Below are 10,763 nucleotides of genomic sequence, written 5' to 3' on the forward strand. Positions count from 1 at the left end.
GCCGCCGCCCCCGGCCCTCCCCGGCCCTCCCCGGCCCTCCCCGGCCCTCCCCGGCCGCACGGCAGGCGCAGCGCCCGCCCCCAGCACCTCTCACCCGGGAAGCGGAAGGCGCTCCCGAGGCCGCCGGCTCCAAGGAGCCCACGGGGACAGGGACGGGCGCCGGGACCGCTCCGCTGCCCGCCGTGAGTAGAGCAGGGCTCCTGTCGGGGCTGTGCGGGCGGGGACGCGGCGTCGGGGGCTGAGGGGACGCCGCGCCAGGAACCGCATGGAAAAGGAGGCAGAAAACCCTCTCAGAGCTGGACTCCGCTAAGTGAAACCGCATTAGCAAGGCTGCGTTGAGTTGAGGGGAAAATACGCATTCCGTTTCTTGACTCATTCCCTTTGGTATTTCAGGCACCAGGGACTGCGCGGAGCAGCTGCTCTGACACCCCCGGATGTCCTGAGAGGCTCCCGCCAGGGTCTGAGCGGCATCCCGGCGGGAGCGGCATCCCCGCGGGAGCGGCATCCCCGCGGGAGCGGCATCCCCACAGCAGCGGCATCCCCGCGGGAGCGGCATCCCCGCGGGAGCGGCATCCCCGCGGGAGCGGCATCCCCACAGCAGCGGCATCCCCGCGGGAGCGGCATCCCCACAGCAGCGGCATCCCCGCGGGAGCGGCATCCCCGCGGGAGCGGCATCCCCACAGCAGCGGCATCCCCACAGCAGCGGCATCCCCGCGGGAGCGGCATCCCCGCGGGAGCGGCATCCCCACAGCAGCGGCATCCCCGCGGCAGCGGCATCCCCGCGGGAGCGGCATCCCCACGGGAGCGGCATCCCCACGGGAGCGGCATCCCCGCGGGAGCGGCATCCCCACGGGAGCGGCATCCCCGCGGGAGCGGCATCCCCGCAGGAGCGGCATCCCCGCGGCAGCGGCATCCCCGCGGGAGCGGCATCCCCGCGGCAGCGGCATCCCCGCGGCAGCGGCATCCCCGCGGGAGCGGCATCCCCACGGGAGCGGCATCCCCGCGGCAGCGGCATCCCCGCGGGAGCGGCATCCCCGCGGCAGCGGCATCCCCGCGGGAGCGGCATCCCCACGGGAGCGGCATCCCCACGGGAGCGGCATGCCTCGGAACGCGCGTGCTGCTGTGGGAAGAGCTTGACTGTCCCATGCCAGCACTGGCATTTCACTTCTGTCACAATTCAGCATTAGCAGAGCAGGCATTCCTTCCACCCGCTGTCCGGTTATTAAAAACATGGTACTCCAGTCATTAAAAAACTGCCTTTGGCTGTCCTGCGTCCTCAGGACTCCAAAAGCTTGCTTCTGGAGCACAGCTGGGGGAGGCCTCATTATCCAGTCTGTTTCTAATGATGTTTACCAAAATCTAGCTGTGGAAGACTGGATCCATGACCACGTGGATTTAGAGAAGCAACAGATCCTTTTCCTTTGGAGAAATTCCCCTGCTGTGGTAATAGGGAGACATCAGAATCCCTGGCAGGAATGCAACCTCAGGCTATTGAGGCAAAAAAATATGAAACTAGCCAGGAGAAGAAGTGGAGGAGGGACAGTTTACCACGACTTAGGTAATATCAATTTGACTTTCTTCACAAGCAGAAAAAAATATGAACGAATGGGAAACCTGAAGCTCGTCGTGAAGGCGCTGAAAGCCTTGCGACCGCAGTTAGATGTACATGTCACTGACAGATACGACATCTTGCTAGACAGGCAATACAAAATCTCAGGCACTGCTGCAAAGCTGGGAAGGACAAGTGCTTATCACCACTGTACCTTACTCTGTAATGCAGATAAGTTTGTTTTATCTTCTGTGCTAAAAAGTCCTTATAAAGGGCTAAAGAGCAATGCCACTCCTAGCGTGCCTGCCTCGGTGAAAAATCTCTTTGAAGAGGACGCTAGTTTGACTTCTGAGATGCTCCTGGATGCCATTGCTAAAGAATATGCTGTGCAACACCAGACAGATCACCATATCACCTTAATAAATCCAGCTGATGAGACTCTGCTTCCTGGAATTAGTAACAAAACTAAAGAACTACAAACCTGGGAATGGGTGTATGGAAAGACACCAAAGTTCAGCATTAACACATGTCTTAACATGGCCTATAAAGATTCTGTTCTTGAGGTTAAAGTAAATATGGATGTAAAGCATGGAAAGATTGAAGTCTGTAACATTGATCTCCCAGAGCAGTGGCTGCCACCAGGACTGTACAGTGAACTGGTCAAGAGTCTTACTGGCAGTAAGTTTTGCCCTAATGAAATCACTGCGCTAGAGACAACATTGCTAAGAATGTGTCCACGGGATGAGGAGTTGCACAGCAGGTGGAGACTACTGTGTGAGAATATGATAAGGTTACTGTGACTTGCATTTTGAAAATGTAAGTTAAACTTCTGCTGCATTTTTATTTAATGTATTGAAAACAAAATTAAAACACTGACTAGTAAGAGAAAAAATCAGTTCATAGAAAACAAACTGTTCAATCTTGTGCTTTTGTTTAACATTACAATTAAATTCCACACTGCCTGCACCTGGTGTTCCCAAACACTGCTGACAAGACATAATTGCTGCGTGAGCCAGGGAAGATGGTGGGGGCATCCCAAATTGGCCCTGTAGCAGAGAAGGTACAAATAGCTGACACAGATGGAGTGGGATAGGTGTAAAACTGGGGTTGTGCTGCTGCACTGGATGACCCAGCCTGCATCCTGCTCCCTGTGGACAGCAGCCCAAAGGCCGTGTCGCAGCCCATGAGCTGTGTGGAGAGGGATGTTCCCTGGTTTCTGATGGAAAGTCCTTTCCTGCAGAGTGCTGGTGCCTCTGTGCCTCTGCTGTACAAGCACCATAGTGAGCTCAGCTCACCACTGGCTACTGAATCACTGTAGGTCCACCCTGGCTTAGGGCTTTTGTCCGTACATGTGCAAGAGGAGGGGAAGATTAGGAAGTTCAGTCTGGGGGTTTACGTGATGAAGGCAGGAGAGGCTAACTGGGACAGAGGCCACATGTGCCTCGTCTGTTCTTGTGCCAGGCACAAAGCTGGGAATCCCTGCTGCCATGAGGGTACTGCTATCAAAGCTAAACATTTGGAAATGCAAATACAGATCTAGGAGAAAGAGGTTCCTTAGTTACCACTTAACAGAAGATTTTCTCGTAAAAGGCAACAATGAACAGTTTTAATGTTAAACAATAGCTATATATAGTAAAATTGTGAAAAAAAGGTTCAAGATGCATTTAACTGTTGTTGAAGAATAAGTGTAATGCAATTTTGATTAGGTCAGAACAGATACCTGAAAGAAGGCTGTGGCAAGCTGGGGTTTGGGCTCTTCTCCCAGGTAACCAGTGACAAAAGGACAGCCTCAAGCAGCACCAGGGGAAGTTCAGGCTGGGCATTAGGAAATAATTCTTCACAGAAAGAGTGATTGGACATTGGAATGGCTGCCCATGGAGGTGGTGGAGTTACCATCCCTGGAGGTGTTTAAGAAAAGACTGGATGTGGCACTCAGTGCCATGGTCTAGTTGACAAGGTGATACTAGGTCATAGCTTGGAGTTGATGATCTCAAAGGTCTTCTTCCAGCCTATTTAATTCGGTGATTTTCCATCTTTGAAATTGCTGGACTAGGTTAAAAGACAAAAAGCTTCACATTTAGGAAATACCTGTATTTAGTGAGCCTTCTCCAGAACATGGCTGGATCTATGAGGCATTACACAGCTTCCTTGAATTTTCTGATGTAGTAAAGAAATCAAAGAGATGACTGAAGCTACAAATAATAAAAAATAACCTTTATTCCCATTAAAAATAGGCATATATTATACACAACTGAATAAAATTCACAAGCAACTAGAAACTTCATGTCACAGCAGCAAGCCAGGGAGGTCCTATGGAATGTTTGGGGGAATGACTAATAGCACACAGGTCTGTGGCACATATATTATTCATTTTCCTGATGCAACACACTGCAAAGCTGAAATATTATTATGAGAAAGGAAAAAGAAGGCAGACCACTGGCAAATTGTGACCCAGAAAACAAGGCAAAGACCAGCTCCATTTCTTATTGATTGCTGTGGAGTAGATTTGTTGTTACAAGCAAGAGGAAAAGAACAGCAGCATTAGATGACAGAAAATGAAATAATAAAGCACATTAAGGAAAAAAAATTGAATACACTCACCATCAGGAAAAAGAAACAAAAAAAGTTCTAGCAATAAACATGCTACTAGAATATAGAGGCCTACTGTATTACAAGGCAGAAGGTGTAAGGCACATACCAGTCGTGAGGCTGAAAAGATTTTGATGGGACCTGAAAAAGAGGCCACTGCCTGTTTTTTATGTCAGATTGTATGACTTAGGCAGATTCTTGCTAACAAAAGAACTCTTGTATAAGGAAAAAAATATCAATCAGTACCTCTGGTAATACCTTCTGGTTTCCAAAGGCTGAAGGAATGACAAGGAAGACTTTGTCTTTATTCTAAATAGCATATTGCTTAGAATTGCAGAATCTTTTGAGTTGCAAGGGACCCACAAGGATCAAGTCCAGCTCTTAAGTGAATGGCCCTTACACCTTACAGGGATAAAACACATGACCTTGGCATTATTCACACCATGTTCTCACCAACTGAGATACTCAGGGTATCCAACTTCTGATAAAAACAAAAATTTACTCTTTTTAGGGGACTACCTTAGTAGTAGTGAAATAGCTTACTGCAGTTAAGAGTGGCATGAAAAGCCAGTCATTGGACTTTAAAGTCAGAGGGTAAGACTGGGAGAGGATCACACATCCTTTCCACACTTAATGCAAAGGATGGGTATCAGGTATATGGCCATGTATCTTAGAATAAAAGAACACGTGGGAGTCACAGGGAAGAGAATAGCTGTTTGCAACACTCCCCTGTCCAAAATCCATTATGCAGAGACACATAAGACAATCCTAAACTGACTGTACTGAACACTACCACGTTTGTAGGCAAAGAGCTTGGAAAATGGAATGTGAAATTTGGGATTACTAGTAAAGTCTGGGAAATACAGTATTACAGGATTAACAAACCCCCAGCAAAATAGTAGTCATGACTAGAATACAGGAATTAAAGGAAATAAATAAGACTGCTTATAAAAGAAGACATGTGGTAGCCCAGCTTCCAATGATTGTGAGGTGGTCAGTTAAAGATATAAAATCCAAAACAGGCTCAAGACAAAATCAACAGTTAAAACAGAAATTGCAGTAAAGAGGCTTTTGAAAGATATTATTGAGGGTCTGCTATGAAATCAAGATAAAATTTAGACATGAACTGTATTAATTAAATTACAGAAGAAGTACAATGAAGGAATCACGCAGTTTTGTTTTCTCAGACTGGAAAATCTCAAATATTCTTAAACGTGACAATTATAAAAGCTGTGCTGCGCTAAGTACTTAGAAGAGTTGCTTCAGTGGGTAACCAGCTGGAACTCAAGCAACATCTTTCAGTCTTACATTTTTATGCTTATGAAAACACTTATTAAAACCAGTCATTTCTGATCACATTTTCTTTGTGTGCTTAGTGTGAAAGACATCCACTGTTGTTTCATGACAAGGTCTCAAGTCAAAGTCACAGTATCCAATGCTGAAACGACCCTGAAGAAATGAACAGAATTGACATGTTGAACATATACTGTAGAAGAGCTCATTTTAAGTTAATTAAAGAAGTCAAAGCAACCTTACCTGTGGTTTCTTAAAATAATCAAGACCCCTTCCAATCTTAATCATCCACCCATTGTTGAATCTGTTTTAAAAATGCACAAATTTGAATACTATGAGTATGTTGAACAAAAAGGTTACATCCAAATGATGCACAAGATCCTTGTTTCAATCACAATTATTTCCTAGCGTCACCAATACCTGTGTGAACCACAGAAGACACCATTCTGTATACAGACAACTAATATTATATTCACAATTAGGAAATATGAAACTACAGAAGGCTGATTACATCCAATGAGAGCCACTGCCTTTTACTTTTTTAACCACAGCTGCAGTTATCTCAAAAGTTAGGGTTAGATAGTTTGACTTCAAATAACTGGCATTTGGTAATTTTTTATATAACCCACCTGATTTCTCGATCATGTATTGAAGAGGAAAAGTCAATGTTCAGTGTTACTCCATAATTACTCAATGACTGTTTTATTTCTTCCAAGGCATTCATCTGTTGACTCCTCCCACCACCCTATCAAAAGTAAAAATAATGTGATAGGGTTTTGTTCTCTTTTTTTAACTATATATTCTACTTCTGGTCACCACTTCTTAAACTCACATACGAAACAATTTCAGGGTCAAAGTAAACCAAAGGAAAGTAACTTGGATGAAGGCAGATTTACAGTTTCAAAGACAGGATAAAAAGCAGACAGACTACAGGTATATTTACTGAGGGATGTGGAGGAGGAGCTCACTCTCAGCCCTTTGAAACTAGGTATGTACTGTTTGAGCCAAAATAAGTGCAGTAATAGTTTAAATAAGTGCAGTGGTAGATTGAGAGATTTCAGCTAATGAAAGCCTCTAAAATGACAAGTAGAGCTGTCAGAAGAGCAAAAAAACCCTTGTCTCAACAGATGCTTTAGTTTTTATGACATTTTCCACAACAAAACTTGCACAGGAATTTCAATTTAAGATTCTACTTACCCAGAATTTATTAACCAGAAAACTCTAACTTACAAAATTACTTATGTTCAACTATCACATTTTCATTTTTCCCTTAATCTGATGCTTTCTGCTGAAAGCATCACAGCCTGAGTATATCAAGCCGTGGTAAGTACGAACAAGTCTGTATTTTCATATTTCGTTTTGCATGTGGCATCATCTGGGTACAGGGAAATCTAGACACTTACCTCATCATAGGAAGTGAGGAGGTGGATTGTTTTCACCCTGCACGGCCCCTTAACTAGCATCTCGCAGAATCGTAGAAAGTTATACAACTGAAAAAGTTTTATTTACTTTATTAGCTTGGAATTTCTCCAGTGGCTACATCTGTACCAGTTACACCAAACAGTTACTTGCCTGATGAACCTGCCGGATGTACGGGTCCTCCACCCAAACTTCAGAAACAATCTCAGTGAGGTACTCATGGAAAAGCTTTTCATAACCAAAACCTGTTGCATTTTCTTCTATCCTGATTTGCTTGTGGTATTTGCCATCTGAAAAGAAAGTAAATCTCTTTTTAACTAAAGGTCAGAACATAATTTCCATGCTAAACCACCTCGCCCATCAAACATTCATGTTAACACCAGACCATTAAAAGCAAAGGGGCACATCGGGTACATCACAGCTCACAGAATCACAGAACGGGTCAGGCTGGAAGGGACCACAGTGGGACATCTGGTCCAACCTCCTGCTCAAGCAGGGTCATCGCAGAGCACACATGGCACAGGACTGTGTCCAGACACAATCTTTGAATATCCCAGTAAGGGAAACTCTATATCCTCTGTGGGCAGCCTGTTCCAGCGCTCGGTCACCCGCATAGTAAAGAAGTTCTTCCTCATACTCAAGGGGAACTTCCTGTTCATCAGCGTCCTGGTGATTGGCATCACCGGGAAGGGCCTGACCGCCTGCTCTTGGCACCCTCCATTTAGGTGTTTATACCTTGTTTCTCTTTCTCAATGTGTTTTTTAATGTCCTCGGCTCTGGTCATGTACTCCGATATCTTCTGCCGGTAGCGGTGCTTTTTCGCCTCATCTGTCGTGGCTGTGAATCACAGAAAGGCACGGGCCAGCTGAACACAGGGGCCGGCCCTCCCGAGCCCTGCCGGGCCCGGCTCTCCCGGGAGGAGACCGCCAGCTCCCCGCTCCTCCCCGCGGGACGCCGGGGTCCGACACCGCCCGTGTGTCCCCAGGGCCACCCCGAGCCCCGACGGCCGTGCCCGGCCCGGTACCTTTCACCACCTGCAGCAGGAGGTCGATGCCCTCCTGGTAACACACCAGCGACTCCTGGAACCGGCAAGCCACGTCCAGCTGCACCGCCCGCTTCACCGTCTCCGCCCCGGCCCGCTCCAGCGCGGCATAGCCATTGCTCCCCGCCCGCGACATGGATCGGGACGGGGACGCGGACCGGGACGGCGACGGGAGCGGGACGGGGAACGGGGACTGGGCGGGGGAACGGAGGGGAGGTGTCGCACCGTTGTTCTTCCGCCCGCTCGGAACCGAGGTGCCGCGGCACCGGTGTCCGGACGGGACGGAGGGTGCACACCGCGATGGCGGCCGCGGCGGGCCGGACGGGCCTGGGCCTAGCAGGCACCGGGAAGGTGAGGATCTGAGCTGGGGATCGGCTGTGGGGAATCTGGGGGGAAAGGGAACCCGGGTGGGGATCCGTGGAGAGATCTGGGCTGCGGGCTGAGGCTTGCAGCCTCCGGGAAAGTGGGGATCCAGATGGGGTTCCGGGAAAGGGATCCAAGCGGGATTGATCCAGTTGGGCATCCTGGTCGGGGCTCCTTTGCCGCCGGGAAGGTGGGGTCCAGGTGGGGATCCAGGTGGGTCTGGGACTCGTAGCGGTGTCGTCTGTTCGGAAATATTTAAAGCTATAAGGAAAATGCAGACGAGTTATGCCCTCCTCTCTTTGCAGGTGCTGGGCAAGAGGACGGAGGGGATGGCGTCCCCGCTGTGGGTTCGTTGTCTCTTTACCAGGTCGAGAATTCCAGACTCGGTATGTGCTTGACTTGCACTTTACATTTTTACATTTAGTTTTAGTTTATTTTTTGCAAGATACCATCTGGTGTCAGTTGACTCTTTTCTCTAAAAGCATTCTTAAAGCCTGTGGAAAAGCTTGCCATCCAGAGGCTGAGCACACGCTCCCTGATAAAATGCACGTGAATTAGTTGTGCGGGTTCAGGGTGTTGTCCATGTATTTCTGTGCTGTTGTGTGGCTAAACTCAAGAGTTGCTCTATTTATCAGCAAGCCATCATGGAAATGTATTTGACTTCATGTTATAAAAGCTAAATTTGAGGTCACTTTGTTGGTGCTTTGACTGCCTAAAAAGAAAAATATGTAAGAATTTTTACCAAGGTTGAAGTATGTGTTAGACAGTGGTTAACTGCAGATATTTAGGGAAAATTCCTCTGGTTTTGTGAACTTTTTATTCTAGGTATTTCAGCCACGGCCTGGAGATCATGAAAAGTATGGAGGTGACCCTGAGAATCCCCACAAAATCCACGTTGTTACTAGAATAAAAAGTGTCATTGGTCGCCCATATTGGGAAAAGAAGATCATACGTGATCTGGGACTGGACAAAGTATGATTGTTGTTTTTTTATACTTATGTATGTCAGAAATGTAGCACGAAGGTGGTGGGTTTTATAAGGACTTCCATTTTGCAGTCACAGACCAGAATTACGTTTATAGTAGCCATAGTGCAATCTGAGAAGGTGATGATGTGTTTAAGAGCTGAGGGGAATGTTTGTGGCAAATGTGCTTTTAGTGGGAGTTCAGAATATCTCTGTATGGTATTGTGCTGTATTGCCTGAGGAGAACGTTGCCCTGAGAATTCTTCTAAAACAATAGAAATTGGTTTGTACCTACTTTGAACTCAGGTCTCTGTGGGTCGTGTTATTCAGAAACTGTAGGAAGGTAGATAAAACTCTCTTATCAATGAAAAGGCTTCCAAATTCAAGGCTCTAAAATTTGTGTCAAAGATGTGTTTATCCGAGTTTTTTCAGGCCAACTGCACATTGTGCAAAGATTTGTCTAGTCAGTGTTATATTAGACAGAAAAAAATGCGTGCTTGATCAGTTTAAGATATAACTGAAGAAAGCAATTTTGCCCTTAAATTCTTGTATTTACATTTATAGTATTTTTAACAGTTGTAAGAAAAATACATTTATAGTGAAATAGGAATAAAGATGAAATTGTCTTTTTACTGGAATCAAGTTTTGATTGCATATTTTTATGTATGTTCTCAATGCATGGCAGTCCTCTAAATCTTACATTTGCAAATGTGGTTTATTTTTTTACTGGTAGTGTGCAAAGTTCAGTGAACAAAGACTTGGGATTCGGCAACATATTTGTAAAACTTGTTTTATCCCTTCTGTAGGCACATCAGCCAAGACTGCACAAAAATATCCCTTCTGTGAATTCCAGACTGAAAGTTGTTAAACATCTGATAAGGTTTGTTAACTATTTGTTTATTTCTATTTGGAAACGTTTAATGTCATTCCCTTCTAGTCACAGGACTTCACTAAGCAAACTCTTTTGCCTGTAGAATACAGCCACTGAAACTACCCCACGGGCTGCCCACAGAAGAGGAAGTGTCCAGCACCTTTCTGACAACCAGGGGAGAGCTTGTCATTAAAAAGTGCCTGAAACCTGTGGAGCAGAAAGAAATTAAGCCATAAGGTGTGCTGATTGCATTTAGATTTTATAAAATAAATACTTTAAATCCCCAGTTAAGAGTTGGTGAATAAAATGTAAAAATTTTTACCCTGGTATGAGTGGCAAAGGTGATACTGATGCTTAAGGAAGGACTGCAGGTGTGCAGCTATGAAATTCCATGTTGTTAATAGTTACCTGAAATACTAAATGAATTATAGGCTCTCTGTCTTTGTGTTTTAATTTTGTGGCTAGATTGCTGCAGTTTCTGGCTAACTGTAAGAGAACTTTATAAATAAGCAGAGAAGTGAGTAGAATAGATCTAGCTAATGATGGTGAGGACATTTCACAGCTAGCAGTAAAGATTTACAGGAGTACTGCAGAACTTTGACTGCACTGAGGACGGAATTGGAATTGGAATTGAAAAACCCTCTGTTTAGTAGTCACATGAGAATTGATGGGCT

At 46.1% G+C, this 10,763-nt stretch overlaps 3 protein-coding genes across 3 annotated transcripts; 2 read left to right on the forward strand and 1 right to left on the reverse strand.

Annotated features, from left to right (window-relative positions):
- Nucleotides 1–1,033: 1,033 nt before the first annotated feature.
- LIPT1 (lipoyltransferase 1) lies at nt 1,034–2,460 on the forward strand. The gene has a single exon (XM_040055719.2). It carries the CDS (start codon nt 1,231–1,233, stop codon nt 2,347–2,349), a length of 1,119 nt encoding a protein of 372 aa, XP_039911653.1. The 5' UTR covers nt 1,034–1,230; the 3' UTR covers nt 2,350–2,460.
- A 1,275-nt stretch (nt 2,461–3,735) lies between these two features.
- On the reverse strand, nt 3,736–8,134 carry MITD1 (microtubule interacting and trafficking domain containing 1). The gene is made up of 7 exons (XM_040056131.1): nt 7,875–8,134; nt 7,586–7,687; nt 7,004–7,140; nt 6,835–6,921; nt 6,061–6,176; nt 5,675–5,735; nt 3,736–5,587 (listed from the first exon to the last, which is right to left on the reverse strand). Exons 1-7 carry the CDS (start codon nt 8,026–8,028, stop codon nt 5,492–5,494), a joined length of 753 nt encoding a protein of 250 aa, XP_039912065.1. The 5' UTR covers nt 8,029–8,134; the 3' UTR covers nt 3,736–5,491.
- Nucleotides 8,121–10,526, forward strand: MRPL30 (mitochondrial ribosomal protein L30). The gene is made up of 5 exons (XM_040056133.2): nt 8,121–8,243; nt 8,561–8,641; nt 9,081–9,227; nt 10,025–10,098; nt 10,193–10,526. The coding sequence occupies exons 1-5, from the start codon at nt 8,193–8,195 to the stop codon at nt 10,323–10,325; spliced, it is 486 nt and encodes a 161-aa protein (XP_039912067.1). The 5' UTR covers nt 8,121–8,192; the 3' UTR covers nt 10,326–10,526.
- The last annotated feature ends 237 nt before the right edge of the window (nt 10,527–10,763 follow it).

This window comes from Hirundo rustica, chromosome 2 (genome assembly GCF_015227805.2).
Source record: "Hirundo rustica isolate bHirRus1 chromosome 2, bHirRus1.pri.v3, whole genome shotgun sequence".
NCBI classification, from domain to species: Eukaryota; Metazoa; Chordata; class Aves; order Passeriformes; family Hirundinidae; genus Hirundo; species Hirundo rustica.